Raw genomic sequence first — 16695 nt, 5'->3', positions numbered from 1 at the left:
GCGCACATAGAAAATTATACTTGTTAGACTTATTAATTACTAAAAAAGAAGCCGGCCTACATAACAGTGTATGTGATTGTGCGTTTAAAAATGTTTCATGTATATCCCTATAATAAGTTCAGTTATAATTCTATTCGTCAACATTTGACAATATTCAAGATACATGTAACGCCATCTCCTGTCATATGTGTAAAACTCGTATTATAGTGTAAGCACGTTGCTAACTTTGACCCTAGCTTGGCATTGCGGGCGCTGCTTTTGTTTTGTTGAAAAAAAATCACATTGCTCTCATCAAATCGCGCTAAAAACAGTATAACTTGGGACATATTTTACAAATGGCTACATATCGGCAGCTGGCACATATCCTCGCCATTTTATAAATTTTTAGTTGTTTATTATTACAAGTTTTTATGAAAATACTGTGCGTAATGCGTATGTGTATTATAAAAAAAGTATGTTATGTTCATGATCATAAAGTGTTAAAAAATATTTTTTGAGCGTCAAGTTGGCGTAACCATTTAAACATTTGCCTACAACTGAAGTTACATAAGAACAAATAAATATAATCATATTTGGAGTTTTTCAAAACATTAAATAAAAAACACAAAGTGATTTAAACATTTATTTATAATAAAATCTTGGTGTATAAAGTATTATATCTACAGATTTCATCTGTTACAATTGTATATTTATTATAAAAGAATGGCACTTGTTTCCTAAAACTGTAGTTTTAATAAATAGAAATAACATTCAGTTAATAATTAAAAAAAAAATCATTTATCATTTAACATCTCACATTTCTTCATTTTTTGTAATAGAATCTTAGAAATGTCTAAAAAGTCACTTTGATTAGCTAAATATGCTGGAGTGCGCCCTTTACTGTCCACGGCAAGGCAATTGGCCCCGTTCTCTAACAAGAACTCAACAGCATCTTTGAAGTTATACATCGCCGAATAATGCAATGCAGTCAAATTATTTTCCTTATTTTTAATATTGATATCTGCTCTATTATTCACCAACATTATCATAATATGTACGTCGCCCCCCATGGCGGCGTAATGAACGACCGCCTTATTATTGGTGTCGACAAAGTTTACATCGGCTCCATCATCAATACTCTGTTGCACTGACAAATAATCTTTCTTCTGAACGGCCTTCAAAAGCATAGTGGATTTATCAAAAGTTGCAGGTTTGTTCTTTGATTTTTCATACATTGCCTGTTTGTATTCTGGAACGAGCCATATATAATCCTTCCATCTAGGAGACGTTTTAAATTCAATCATCCACTCTTGCTGATCCGCGCTTATTGTGTTATTTTCTGAAGAGAAATAACCAGAGTCTCTTAAAGCACACAAAGCTTCAACTGATGTTTTGTCTTTAATAAATTCCATCGCCTTCGTAACCAGTTCTGTAGGTAAGTCATTGGAGTCTAAGACAACACCAACTACATCGAGCAGAGGGCTACCGTGCGTTAAAATATTTCTCAAATTCATTTCCATTAATAATTTACTCGATTTTTTCACTATTTCTGTATTTTTGTTATTACTTTCTAAAATATCAAATATATCAAAGAGCAGGATTTCGAGTAATACTCGAAATGTTTTATCCAACTCATAACGTAATACTAATTGATTTACAGTGAGGTTTGCTGTTACATCTTTCAAAATAGATATTCTGTTACTTAAACATTGTACAATCAAGGGATCTCTTTCATGACCCATAACTAAATTTATTAATATTTTTTGTGCTTTTTCGTCTAAATTTTCCGAGGCTATAAAATTCCTATAACTTGTCATTGGCATTGGGACATCTTTTTCAATTTTTTCCATCATTTTGTTTCTAGTAGCAAGCTTTTTCTTAGAAATTGTGTCATTGCTTTGTAAAATATCTATTAAAAACGTTTTTTCTTTTTTAGTAAGGAAATTGCGTTTTGATAACTTATTTGTTAATTCCTTAATTCCATTGAATTCAGAAGGTTGTACACAAAGGTGTACATTAGTATTTGTATTGTTTTTATTTTTTATGTCTAGACGTTCTTCTATTTTATCTAAATATTCAGCCACTGTTTTCTTCACATCATTCATCCTATAATCATATTCGTCGAGTTCTTTTAGACCAGTGCAAATTTGTAAATCTTCAACTGTGTCTTTAAAAATACAAGTCTTTATAACAACGAATTCAAGTAAATTGCTAATGAATTTCCAATGATGTTCAATATGTGCGAACAACGTCATATCATCTTCAATAAATTTATTAGCCTCTTCTCCTAGATCAAATTTCTTTGAATACGATTTTATTCTGTTAGTGTCGTCCTCGTTAGGATAATCTGATAAATTCACTGAAGAATCCTTATGTTTTATAGCATTAACAATTTTTATCCATTTTTGCTTGTCGTTAGTGATTTCATTGAGAGAACATTCGATCATCTTTCTGTAGAAAGGAAATTCATTTATAACATTATTAAGAATTGTTTTACACACTCCAGCTAGTTTAGATTGCTGGTCTACATAGATGATTAAAAGAATAAAAACTTCTTCGGCAATTGATTGTAAGGATTTAAGTGATGACCAAATTTTTTTAAAAAATTGATTGTAGTCATCTGGAATGTAATCTAAAAGAGTCAGCATATACAGAAAAACTTGTCCCACAGCAGCGGGTGTATCATTTCTTCTTTCAAATAATAACGCCTTTGTATTCAGTAATAAAGCTCTTTGCACCAATGGTTTGTGAACTTTAATAACTTTGTCAATTTTTCTTTTTACTTCCAGCAATTCGTTACGGATTGCTTTGAAAGTATTAAAGTTATCCTGTTCCAATTCTATTCTTTTGAGTAGGATCCCTTTTTTTGCATGGCAGAGCATATTTCGCAATATTTTCAAGTCATTTATAACTTCTACAGATATTTCTGCTTTCAGTAAAGCTTCCGTGGATGGTTCTAAATGAAGTGACTCATCGGTATATTTAAGGAATTCACCCACTACTTGTAAAGTTCTCTCAATCAGTAAAACAGCGTGATCTGTGTTAATATCTAATGAATATAATTGACCAATAAGTCGTGACATAATTTTGAGTGAATAATCATCTCTTAGTTCTGGTATCAACTTTAGATAATTATAATCTTCGTAAGGTAGTTTACATTTTTCTTTTCTTATGTGTTCTTCAATATGTCTATTTTTTAATTCAGTCTTGAAAGTTTTTATAGTTTTCATAAAGTCTCTTCTTTCGTAGCACATGATGTAGATAATACCTGTCCATTTCTTAGAATCGACATTTACTTTAAAGCGAATTTTTGTATCTTCGTGCCTTCCTAAAAAATAATGTGCTTCGATTTTTTTTCTTTTTGGCAGATATAACCTCCAGTTGTTGGTAACATGGTAATAGAAATGATAAAGCTTATTTTCTAGTTTCTGATATGAATCTTGAGGCATTGATAATCGCAGCTTTAGTAAATGTAAGTGATCCAAAATTAAAAGGCACATATTGGAATCTAGTTTGCGGTAGTATACCTCACGAGTAGCATAATAATATGTTTCCTGCATTATTTTGGCCTGTTCCTTCACTTCATCTGGGCTATCATCAGCAAAATCATCGAGATTTTTAAAGTCATCATTTTGAGTCAAATTCTTCTTAAAATCCTCACTAAATTCTTTTTTTGAATATTTTTCATATTTATCAATTATAGCTAGAATCATAGAACGAATAACATGCGTTTCTTGTATTCTGATTATGTGGTTAGGTTCATCCTCCCATGTAATTAGTGTGGTTTTTACTTCATTTAATTTTTCATAAACATCTCTTTGGAAATCGTTGAAAGCCATGAGAGATTGTATGTTTAATATCATACCGCCGTCTACTTTTTCCTTTTTTACGATAAGTTCTACATATTTGATGTATGCATTCTTGAGCAAGTTATGTAACTGATTTAATTTATCGACATCAAATTCACTGTATTCTTTTTTGTGCCCCAGCCAATGCAGGTCTCCTGACCAATAATCATAAAGCATTTCAAGTATTACAAAATTGTTTGAGCGCATCGCGAAATAGAACGCAGTCTCTTTGTATTCAAGTTCTTTGGTTTTATCTTCATTGGTCAAATAATGAAGAATGTGGGATCGGTGTAGGAGATATCTTAACAGCTTAATGTTGCTATACTCACAAAGCAAGCTGATTATATCAATACCTCTGTTGTTATAACAAGAGCTCAGTAAAGTTTTGTTCTTGATGTCATGTATACCGTGGATTAAATCTTTGAATGCTCCCAAATTTCCACTTTTTACTGTTGGCTCAATTTTATTAAGAATATTATTAATGTTTTCTTGGTCGTCATCTGCTGCATCCATCTTGTTTCTTTAAAAGCGATGTTTTTACCTATAAAGAAATAATATGTTGTTACATAAAATGTATAGTCAAGTTATTTGTGGGTGATGCCTATTTAATTGTTATTCTAGTATTCTCAGGATGAATCCAGATGGATTCGAATCCTTTTATTAAGCCTATGATTCTTTCTAACGCGGGTGATACCGCGGGGTTCAGCTAGTCTATAATATTAAAATATCATAATACTGATTGCAACAATGTACTTGCCATACATATTGCTACAATAATATATACTATACTAGTTGTGACCCGCGGTTTCTCCCGCGTTAAAAAGAAATAACGAGGCTGAAACCGCGGGACACATCTAGTTCTAAAATATAAGTAGCCTAAGTCAGCTACCTGCCAATAAAACGCCCGTCAAAATCGGTCCCTCTCACTCTAATATTGAAATTCTGCAAAGATTTGAAACTGCAAGTCAGCACAGTAAAGCAAGAAATAGTACGAAATACTAAAACCTACCAGAAGAGAATAATAAACCACCCAAACCCCTTGGCAAACACCCTCATGAAAGAAACTCACACATAAGACAAACACTCACACACACAAGACATACTCAAATGAAAATGTAATTATGGATTGTAAAGTAGGATGTGACACAGGTCACATACCGAGCATGCCATCTTTAAACACCTACCAACCTACTACTACTACATTGTCCACAGGTGTGACAGATTGTAGTATTAATATAAAAAAAGTAAAAACAATTGGTCCAGCCATTTCAGAGATTAGCCAGAAAGAACAAACAGACAGACAAAAATTGTAAAAAATGTTATTTTGGTGTATATACCATATGTATATTTATATGCATGTAGAAAAAAGTGGTTATTTCAATATTAAAAACAGACACTCCAATTTTATTTATATGTATAGATGTATAGATTTTCTATACTATCATCATCATAGGCCAAAGTTCACCATGCTGGCCAAGTGTGAATTGGAATTCGCATACCTGTCAAAACATTTTTGTTAAGGATTTCACAAGTAAACAGGTTTCCTTACAATATTTTCCTTCACCGTTTAGGCAAGTGATAATGAATTTCTAATACACACATAACTCTGAAAAATCAGAGATGTGTGCCTATGATTTAAACAAGAAACCTAACTGCAAAATAATTGAAATGAAATATATTTATTTTGTAGAGGCCTACGGTGGCACTTACAAATTGACAGTTACAATATTGTTTTCTTAAACCATTACCGCATCTGAACGGTATCTCAACTGAGAAGATCCGGTAAGAAACACAGTATGTTTGTCTTTTTTACCACAATAATTATTACTCTTATTTTCATAATAATTATTACTTTTTAAATTAATTGAAAGAACATATTACATTAAAATAGAAGTGAAATGTTATTAGGTGGTGCAAGCCTAAACATACCATTTTCTGTTTATTTTTAAAGATGTGAATGAGAAAGCCGTTAACATTGCTTTTAAAGATACAAATTATATGTAAGGTTTAAACTATTTGACACTATATGAAATGAAATGAAATGAAATGAAATGAAATATATTTATTTTGTATAGGCCAACGGCGGCACTTACAAATTGTCAGTTACAATATTTTCTTAAACTACTACCGGATCGGAACGCGACCTCTACTGAGAAGATCCGGTAAGAAACTCAGTGGGTTTGTCTTTTTTAATTTAAAAATAATTATTCTCTTTTTAATTTTTTTTTAAATGCCATTATTTTTACATATAATTAATAAAGCATTAGCTCCAGTATCTTGCTTTACATTTATCTAAAAAAAAGAAGTTTGTTCAGCAAGATACGCTACACTTTGACATTTTCTTAATTAACTAATAATTATGTTATTGATCAGTCCCAAGCTGTTTTATCATTAATATAATCAGAAATTTTATAATAAGCTTTACGACTAAGTGTGCTTTTGATAATAACTTTAAATTTATTAATTGACAAATTTCTGATTTTGATGGGCAGTTTATTATAAAAACGTATACATTGACCCACAAAAGAATTACTTATTTTGTGGAGACGAGTAACATGTGTAGAAAGGTTAATGTTAATATGTAATAATAAGTAATGTAATAATATTAATAACATAATTATTATTTATTCAACACTATATGCCTCTTACTGTTATTGTTTTTTTTTTAATTTTGCAACTCTATTATCGTTAGAACAAGAAATCCAAATTATTATTTTCATGGTAAAGAAATAGCTCACTGATCGAGGTGACACAACTATCACATCTATTTCCACCTTACTGACAATTTCTAATATGCAGAAATTATTAAATGTCCATTTTTGTAAGGCAAAACAATGTATAAGGAATATTAATAACAGTGTTACAAAATATTGTGAAATTGAGATTCTTGAAAGGCAAAAATTAGATAAATTTAATTATTAATAATGGGTTTGCAAGATAGAGCAGCATGTCTGTTACTGACAGTATTCCTGTTATTGTTATCTGACAAAGTATTGTTTTTGTTATGTGTACATGTCTCATTTTTGGGTACTCTCTGAGGCTAAGCCGCTAGATGGATTGTAACATGTCAGATGTTTTTGGTTTTGTCTAACTTAAAGTGTGTAACAGTAATAATTTGTTTAGTTTTATATTAAAGAAAACACAAACATCCACTTGATAATAAAGTGGTAGTATTTCCCTTTTTTTATTTAAAGTTATGAAAAAATAATGATAACTATAATGTTAAATGGGGAAATCTTTGTTAATTAACTAGTATGTATATATTAGAATGTTTAGAATTATATATTTCTCAGTATTGGAGAACTAATAATAATATTCTAGAATTATGAGTCATTTTATAAAGGCGCCTTTCGCAATTTAATTCATCATAGTTCATAGTTAAAGAATTTATTTATTAATATTAACAACAAGTAAACTTACCGAACAATAATGCAAACTTAAGGTTTAATCACAACTTCGGATAATTGTTCTAGAAAAGTTGTTTAATTTTATGCACCATGTGCGTCCTTCCCGTGGTATTAGCTGGTTTGTACTGGTTATTAGTTATGGAAGACACTCGCACAAATGCACGGCTGCATCCTTAAGATTTGCACACTTATTACAGGAGTTTGCAAATTTACGCCTCACATGTAGTTGGTCCCACAAATTTCTGTTGTTAGTATCATGGCTACCGCATTTCTTTATGTAACGATACATTTTACAAGATGTGGCAATAATTACTTTTCCTAGAAAATACGAGTTAAAATGTAAGTTATGGTGTCGATTGTTATTTACAATGTTAATTGTTAACAGATAAAACACCGGCCGGTGTGACAGCTGCAGACAGCATAGCATAGACTAAACTACTAGGTTATAGTGTATAATCTATGGACTAAACAGTGTTATCGGATCATAATAACTATTTTAATTTCACGTATTTAAGTTTAATTCAATTTTAACATTCTCAAATTTATTAAAATTAGTTATTATGGTAAATGAATATTAATAGTAATTTGTTTATTATTAAACAAAATACGAACCACGTTTTGAAGAAAAGGTAATAATGAGGAATAAGTATTAAATAATCATGTTCATTACGTAATAAATAATAAAGTCGTCTCATATTATCATTTTCCTACTTTATTTTAATTTCTTCTTGAGCCGCTAGATGTCGTTGTATCATTGTGTATAAACTTAATATCTTGTGCTACTAAATACTGTTTTCAGTGCCATCTAGTGTTAAGTAGCACACAACGTTTTAGTACCATCTATTGCCAAATAGCAACATGACGTAAAATGTAAAGCTTAAGAGTGGACTAACAGTTTGTCGTGCATATGGTTATGGGTTCGATTCCCATTCAAACGGAATAAGTCTAAATATTTATTTTTTAATGAATTGTGCCTGCAACTTTCGTGTTCACGTGATTCAGAAAATAACGTCAATTGTACAACATAATCTATTATTAAGCTCGCGGATTACTGCGGTAAACAGAAATTCGTTGCTCCGCTACCCGTCATGCAATGTTAGAAAATTATTCTGATTTTAAATTGTAATAACTTTTGTTAGAGTCAATTTGAAATTAATAAAGTAAACTTTATTGTTAATTGGCGGGATTCGATTAAGTCCTTTTGGCGTAATGTGATTTTAAACAGAAGACAGAAACAGTGAGATAAAAAAAAAAAAAATGCTAGAAATTGCTATTGTATTACTTTTTTATTGTTTAACCTAACGATAAGGCAGACGTATTAAATGATGGAAAGCAACGCCGCCTATGGACATTCGCAACACCAGAGGAGTCGCTAATGCATCGCCGGCTTTGTATGAGAGCTCTTTTTCTAGTTTCCTTTTTTTCTTGCAAATAGATTTGATGTACAGACTCGTGCTTACATACTTATTATAATAATTGTATGTAGTCTGTGATAAAATCACTAAAATATTTCGGTAAGATTCCACATGTTTATGTTCAATGTATTTTTCAGTCGTAGAATTTTCCGGGTAATATTTTCCGCAAACAATAATGCCGCCCACTTGTTGCTAGTGTATTATCTGGAATCTAGATTTAATTCCGTATAAACTGATCGATATACCTGGGGCAGACTTCAAATTGGGGCTTAATTTTATGCGGGGTTGATTACAAATATCCGAGGGCGGCTATCCCTCAGGTGGACTTCATGCTCGTTTATATAATCTATTAAAAAGTTATTGATTTATGTTTTTGAATCAATAAATAATTATATGAAATAAAATAATAAATTTAATTAAAAAATAAGATTGTATATTATTAAATTAGTAAATTTATATAAAAAATATATATATTATAAGCAAAAGACAGATTTGTCAGAAGTGACTCGTCGGCGTATCTACTGAAGGTCAAGTGGACTTGAAATATATATGTATTGTGTGTGTGTATATATATATATATATATATATCTACTGTGAATAGAATAGAATAGAATAATTTATTTGCATATAATAGGTACATAATCAGGTGTTACAAAAATTTAGGTCCTCTTATTCTGCTAACAATACGGTAGCATGCAAATTAAATAGTCCTCAAAGAAAATACAATGATAAAAAAAATGTCAATAGAATCAGTTACATAAAAAGTCATTTACATTATAAAAATTGTTCAATAATAAATATGTCCTTAATTTACATTTGAAAATATTAGATGATTCTTCTTAATGTCATCCGTTAAGTTATTATATATTTTAATACACATTCCATAAGAGTTTCGCTGGAGCAAAGACGTACGTTGTAGTTTCTCGAGTACTACACGTTGACCACGTCTTGTGTTTCTAGGGTACAATTGTTGAACTGGAAACACCTACGTTGCCGGCGGACAATAGCCGAAAGCAACCCGTGGGTTCTCAAACGTGTTTCGGTTGACTATGAACCTTCGTTCGGCCGTTCTGGCCGACACCGTTACTTCGGCCGACACCGTTACTTCGGCCGAAACCGTTACTTCGGAAACGTTTTTTGGTTGAAACTGAAACTTTGGTCATAGGTTTTATTAACGAAAGTCCATGTTTTATTTATTTTATTTCACAATGTTATTTGATGATTATTTTTGTGCATTTTATTTTTGCAATAACTATCAATTCCTATGGGGTGATAAGAAGTGAAAGCCTAGTGGTCGGCCTGTCAGTCGGGAGTTTAAGGTTCAAACTCCAGACATGCACCTCTGATTTTTCAAAGTTATGTGGGGATTAAATATAAATTATCACTTGCTTAAACAGCGAATAAAAACAGTGTGTTACACAACTGATAATCCTTTACAAGAAGTTTTCGAAGTTGTGTGGAGTCTACCAAACCGCACCTGGCCAACACGGTGGACTATGGCCTTCTCACTTCAAGACCCGTGCCCAGCAGTGGGACAGTAATGACGACATGGCGTCCCATGCTACATTTCTTTCTTTAGAAGTTTAACTTATATTACAAATATTATATGCGACGTACAATTCTTTTGTAAGTGTAAACTCCAGCGGAATTGCATCGCGGAGGGCCGGTCGCTATTGTATAAAATCTGGGCCAATTGTGTTTCAGAGGCGAAATCTGTAGCGAGTTTTATTCTCACTTCTACGTAATTGAGTTTTATGAAAATTACGGAAAATGTCATTGTTGTTGTGTTTCTTTTTGTATAAATATAATTTGAAGGTGGTACGACTCTGGCAGCAACACCACCGCACCCATTTCTGTCTCATAACAGCAACGTTGCTGCTGTGTTCTGGTTTGAAGGCTATGGTAAGGGCAGCGGCGCATCTGTGGCCGGCAGTTGCCACTTACCATGAGGTGGATTGCATGCTCGTCTGCTACTCATGTATTATAAAAATATATATTATTCTAATGATCTCTTCAGATATTACATAATTATTCGAATAGCTAACTAAATGATCTCTGTGAGTTATTTTATTGGATGTCATCCCATTATTGTCCCCGCTGCAAGGTCAGAGGCTTAGGCCATAGTACACCATGCTAACCAAGTATGAATTGGTGATTTAATACATCTTTGAGAATTATTTATTTCAGAGCACTCGGGCGTGTCTGTTTGATCATGATGTTTTCTTCAACCCCCAAAACATATAATATAATACATCTTATATATAAAATTCTCGTGTCAAAATGTTAGTTACCGTACTCCTCCGGCTATACCGATTTTCACCAAATTTTAAATGCATATTCAGTAGGTCTGAGAATCGGCTACTCTCTATTTTTCATACCCCTAAGTGATAGAGAGTTAAGGGTTGTTCACCCTTAACATTTTTTTTTATTTATATGGCAACACAACGTTTGCCGGGTCAGCTAGTAATAATAAACCAATTCTAAGTTTTGGTTAGAGTTTGTGATTCGAACTTCGGTCGTTTAGACCGCGGGTTTAAAGTTCAATACTAGGTTTATCAGTTTATAAAATTAAACATAACATTTTATAACTCAATACACATCAATAAAAATTATAGGATATTATTTTTTTAGGATTCGTGACATATTCAGTAAGTTTAGGTTTCCTTCAGTAAATTTCCTTCAGATGTTTTATTTCAACGGTAAAGTTTGTAATCTTTAATTAGTAACATACAAAAATTAAAAAAATCACAATTAAGTTCAGGGATTAGAACAATGACATTTTATTTATTAGTAGTATATCGATGGATTAGAACCATCGACTACTGAAGAGATAGACCCATTTATCATATTTATTATTTAGGTACTACTGGGCAATCTCTCTTATTCTCAAAACGTATTGATGTAACAAACAAAAGTTTTTGTCTTAGTATATGTTTAAGAAAATGATGGGTACGTTACGGTTTCCGGGTTACGTTACGGATACGTCATACCCTCCGGATCTCACATATGTTGCGGCGATATCAACATAAGGGCGGTGGGTAGGGATTTTCGGGTCTCGGAAATACTCTCTTTGCCCTTACAAATTCTCAGGTGTCCTCCGAGATTCTTAATATTTCCTCATAGTATTATTTATAATATAAGAATAAAATAAAAATACATTAACATATAGCAGCTTTACTATTTAGTGGGTGGTTAAGTACTTCATGGGTCGTTATCGAGCGGAAATAACTCGAAAATGTTACTTACTTTTGTGCCTAAAATTTGACATTTCTGCTTGACATTGCAACTGCGTCGTAATAAAGCCAACTGTTAAAGTAACGTCAGTTACATTTTGTGAGACGTCTGTTACCAGTTTATTGCATTTTCCACAGATTGTGTGTGACAAGGAAAGTGAACAATATTCGTGTGTATATCAGGGGTATACAGCATCGCCTTACTAACTGACTGACGTACTGAATGTCGGTATATTAATACACTTTGTAATAAATCAGATATCATGCATATACAATAGTTAAAGAAATAGAGCCCTGTGACCATAGATTAGTAAAGATTACTCACTCCTAACAAGAAAATCTGGTTCGATTTTCTTGTTAGGGTCTGGTTAGATTCCTCTTTCAAATACGAAAATAGATAACAATTTCAATTGTTATAACTAACCAGTTATAACAATTGAAATTGTTATCTATTTTCGTGTTTAAGAAATATTAAAAAATGTAGTTTTTAGATTATTTACGTATGAAATTATATTTCTCCGCACTTTTTCTTCGATTTCGTGTTTTTGCACCACTTAACTGCGCATGTCGGCATTGTTCCGCGTAAATTACACCATGACAGCCATTAAATGGGTGACAGAATTGTCAACCGTTTATGCCATTTAATCTTCTTCTTTCGGCTTCCTTCAATTACAAGGCGGTGAGATATCTATACTTATCTATGCCTGTGACTGAGAGACTGACGGACAGACGGCCTCACAGAGAGACGGCTTAAAGAGGAGACAGCCAGACGGGAACACAGACTGACAGCGAAGGTTTAGTATAGTTTGCGCCAAACTGCTAGTCCTGAATTTGTTGCGAGCTGGTGTAGTCAGTCATACAACTATGGCGACGCGATTCATTTCTATATTCAGAGTGAACTAGTAGTTTTACGCGGACTATAACAAGACTACTATCAGATGGTGGAATAATATAGAGGGTGTATTTTTTTTTCAAAATGAACTCGTTCGATTCCCGGCTAGGGTAAAAAATATTTTAAAAAAGTAATAGTGCAGTTTTTATCAAAATCGGCCTCGTAACTCCTTTCAGTATTTTTCGCCAATCCGTATAGTTTCGGATTTGGCTCTGAAGGCCTATTTGAAATATTCACCCTGTACAGTAGGTACATACGAGCACTCAAAACCATTCAGTCGAGTAAAAAGTTTTCTACCTACGACATAAATCCCAGGTATCAGTAGTTAAACACTTGTTGTTTATATACAACGGGGCGTCGCGGCGCGGCGTCGTCCGGCAGTGCCGCGGCGGCGCTGGCCAGGACGCCCGTACTGCTCAGCCACGCGAACTGTGCAACGTTTATAAATTATACAACATATTTTAGATACATAGTTATATAGTTATAAAGTTATAAAGTTATGAAAGTTATATAGTTATACAACCCGTAGTGTTTAGCTACCGTGGAATTGTTTGATTTAACTTTCGTAAGTCGTTTATCAATTATAATGATTATTTAGATTGAAAGTTATAAATATTATGATATTTAAATGATTTGTAGGATGAGTTTAGCAATTCAATGTGTAAATAAATTTCAGATATTTTCCATGTTGACTTTGCGAAAGTTTCTAACCTTTTTGATTGTGCCGATAGCCGTTAATATTCTGAAACCTAAAAGATTTATTTCAGAGAACATCTTTTAATTCAGTATCAAATTTATTGCTGTGGTAAAAAATACTACTTGATTCCTTTTATATTTGTAAAATGTTTGGATGCATTCACAAGTAGGTAATGTTCAGTTAGTCAATTAGTCCATTCATTAATCAGTAGTGAGATATTACTGTGAAAGGGGGTTGAGAAACGCGGTAGAAATTATCACACTTGCACTTTTACCAAAACTTTGCCGTTTCTCTATGTGCGGTGTCTATTTTATTGTGTTCTGGTTCCAAAGGTATAGTGGAGGATACTCTGAGATTCTTCGAACAGTCTCCCACTTTATATTTTTTAATATAAATAAACTACTGGGAGTAATCATTGGCCTGTCATGCATATTTGGTAGAACCCTGTGTGGTTCGACTCCGACACCACAACTGCATATTTCTACTTAACAAAAGCAGTGTTAAGCGCTGCTGTGTTCTGGTTTGAAGGGTGTAGTAAGGGAGACATACATCGAGGCGGTCCAGCTTAATTTCCAGGGGTAGCGGCGTTTCTGTCCATGAGTGGCAGTAGCCACTTACCATCAGATGGACTGCATGCTCGTCTGCTACTATTATATTTAAAAAAATACATTTTTTGTTATATACAAATGCGAGTATAAATAAACGCTTTTTCATATTTAAAAAGTACGAAATACGTTGAGCCTTACGAATGAGTAGGGGCCCTTTATTTCTAAGAATAACCCTCCAATCCTATTTGGAGTTACTGTCTAAGGGCAACGGCAACTTACCATCAGATGGACATTATTGGACATTATAACGTCCTAACATCTTTTTATCTTAACCCTTTTCGTTAGTGGGTTAAGCGGCGATATTTCTGAGCGACCTTCGGCAGCGGCTCCCGAGAGCTTTGCAAATACCCGCCCGACCGTGTACACTCACAAACCTTCAATACAAGTAATATAATTTATATCGTAAATAACATACATAGCAGTGATAGCCCAGTGGTTAAGAAACTCGGCCTCTTGATTGAGGGATCCGAGGTTCAAATCTCAGACACGAACCTCTGGTATTTCAAAGTTATGTTCGTATTGCAATGATTATCACTTGCTAAAACGGTGAAGGAAAACATCTTGAGGAAATATGCACACCTGAGAGATGTATAAAAAAAATCTCAAAGGTATGTGTAGTCCAATTCGCACTTGGCCAGCGCGGTGGACTATGGCCTAATCCTTCTCACTCTGAGAGGAGACCCGTGTCCAGCAGTGGGAGAGTAATGGGTTCCACGGTGTTCCTCTGAACGCCCTTTGTCGGAATCCATCACTAGCCTGGTGGTTAGAATCTCGACCTTTTATTTTTTTTTTGTAATAAAGGAGTAGCAGATAAGCATGCAGTCCACCTGATGGTAAGTGGCTATTGACGTCCATGGAAATCTGTAATCAACCCCAGAAAGGATTAGATATTCCTACCTGAGGTCGGTCACAGATGCGCCGCTACCTCTGAGGACTAAGTTGGAACGACTTAGAAAAGTATGTCTCCCTTGCCACACCCTTCAAACCAGAACACAGCAGCGCTTAACTTTGCTGTTATGAGGCAGAAATAGGTACGGCGGTGGTGCCGCCGGAGTCGAACCACAAAGGGTTCTACCACCTTTAAAGTTGCAAGTCTGTGATGAGATTCAGGTAGATCCCAAGTTCCACATAGAGTTACAGATGTTCATGGACGGCAGTCATCACTTACCATTAGATGGGCTACATGCTCGTTTGCTATCAAAATATAAAACCCTACGGAAATAATGGTACTCCTAAATGTTAAAATGTATTAGTCTGAAGGAAAGCATAAATTTTATGTTTATAATTCGTTCCAATAGTGTGTGGGCAGAAAGTACTCGAGTTTAAAAAGTAGTGTTTTATTGCTCGCAAGAGTAGGAATGTGGGCGAGAGGACTGGATGTATCTATGATAAAGATATCGCTTAAATATATTAAATACTAGCACTCGCGGCTTTACACGCGTTTAAAACCTAACTTGACATATGTACAACTGAAAATGTATACCGTAAACAATTTTAACGATACAATAGGATTAATATTTAATGAACATTATGTTCGTCTATAACGAAACGTTTAGTCAACGCACGCCGGTAAAACATAACTTTTTGCCTAATTGTGACTTGATATACATAAGCCATTATCTTTCTCTGAACTTTTTGTTCAATCATAATAAAATATAGCCTATAGCACTCTTGAATAGTGTAGCTTTCTGATTGTGAAAGCATTTTCAAGATCCGTTCAGTATTACCGAATATTAGCCCTTACAAACAAATAATCAAAGTTACAAACGTTACCTCTTTATAATATTAGTATAGATACGTATTGTTATTTTTTTTTATTTTTTTTTTATTTATTTATTTATCGTTACATCTATCATTACAGGTATTCTTAACCTAAAGCGATAGAGTAGCCCAATTATAGCATTACATAATATAAGATATTAAATATACTGACACTTTTGCGAATTCACTCCAGTGACAACAAAAGACGTCACTTCTATTGTGGACCTCATTAAGAATCCGAACAGCTCTGGTGAGGGGAGCCTTGGCCAGTAGCTTGGTCCTAGCTGCCGGAGGCGCCAACAGCGGCGGGCGATGCCGTCGCCACACATACCGATTTGGCACGCAAATATTTAAAGATTGCAACACTAAAGGGTTGTAAGTCGCCCCTCGAAGTAATTTTGCTATATACGCCACCAACGTAAATTCACGACGCACCCTCAGTTCGTTGTATCCCACCATACCTAACACGAATAGCGTGGGATACATCAAAGGATAAAACGGATATACGCCATATAATTTCATGTACAGGTGCCTTGTAAATTTATTCTGTACACGCTCCAACATTACCGCATACTTTTCTTCATATGGGGACCATATGACAGCACTGTGTTCGAGGTTACTCCTCACCAATGCATCATATAGAACCTTAACTGCGGTAATATTGTTAAAACCTCGCGATTGTTCAATCTCTTATACTGGAAGCTGAGGTTCCGAAGTCCAGATAATCAGTATTAGAGCATAACATGGTAAGCGGCTACCGATGGATATCTATAATCAACCCCAGGTAAAACTGGAGTTCTACCTCAGGTCAGCCACAGCGTTAGTACCTGACGTCTAAATTGGAATGTCATGTTA

General features: G+C 33.8%; 1 protein-coding gene across 1 annotated transcript; it reads right to left on the bottom strand.

Annotated features, from left to right (window-relative positions):
* Positions 1–608: 608 nt before the first annotated feature.
* On the bottom strand, positions 609–7626 carry LOC140756358 (uncharacterized). The gene is made up of 2 exons (XM_073091827.1): positions 7248–7626; positions 609–4368 (listed from the first exon to the last, which is right to left on the bottom strand). The coding sequence occupies exon 2, from the start codon at positions 4338–4340 to the stop codon at positions 774–776; it is 3567 nt and encodes a 1188-aa protein (XP_072947928.1). The 5' UTR covers positions 4341–4368; positions 7248–7626; the 3' UTR covers positions 609–773.
* Between the last annotated feature and the right edge of the window lie 9069 nt (positions 7627–16695).

This window comes from Epargyreus clarus, unplaced genomic scaffold (assembly GCF_041222505.1).
Source record: "Epargyreus clarus isolate Ecla_fem2 unplaced genomic scaffold, WU_Ecla_fem_2.2 ptg000035l, whole genome shotgun sequence".
Lineage (NCBI taxonomy): Eukaryota > Metazoa > Arthropoda > Insecta > Lepidoptera > Hesperiidae > Epargyreus > Epargyreus clarus.
This window is presented reverse-complemented; position numbering and strand designations above follow the sequence as displayed.

Excerpts from the sequence above, each read along its gene's own strand:
- LOC140756358 (XM_073091827.1), bottom strand. The coding sequence starts at position 4,340 with ATGGATGCAGCAGATGACGACCAAGAAAACATTAATAATATTCTTAAT.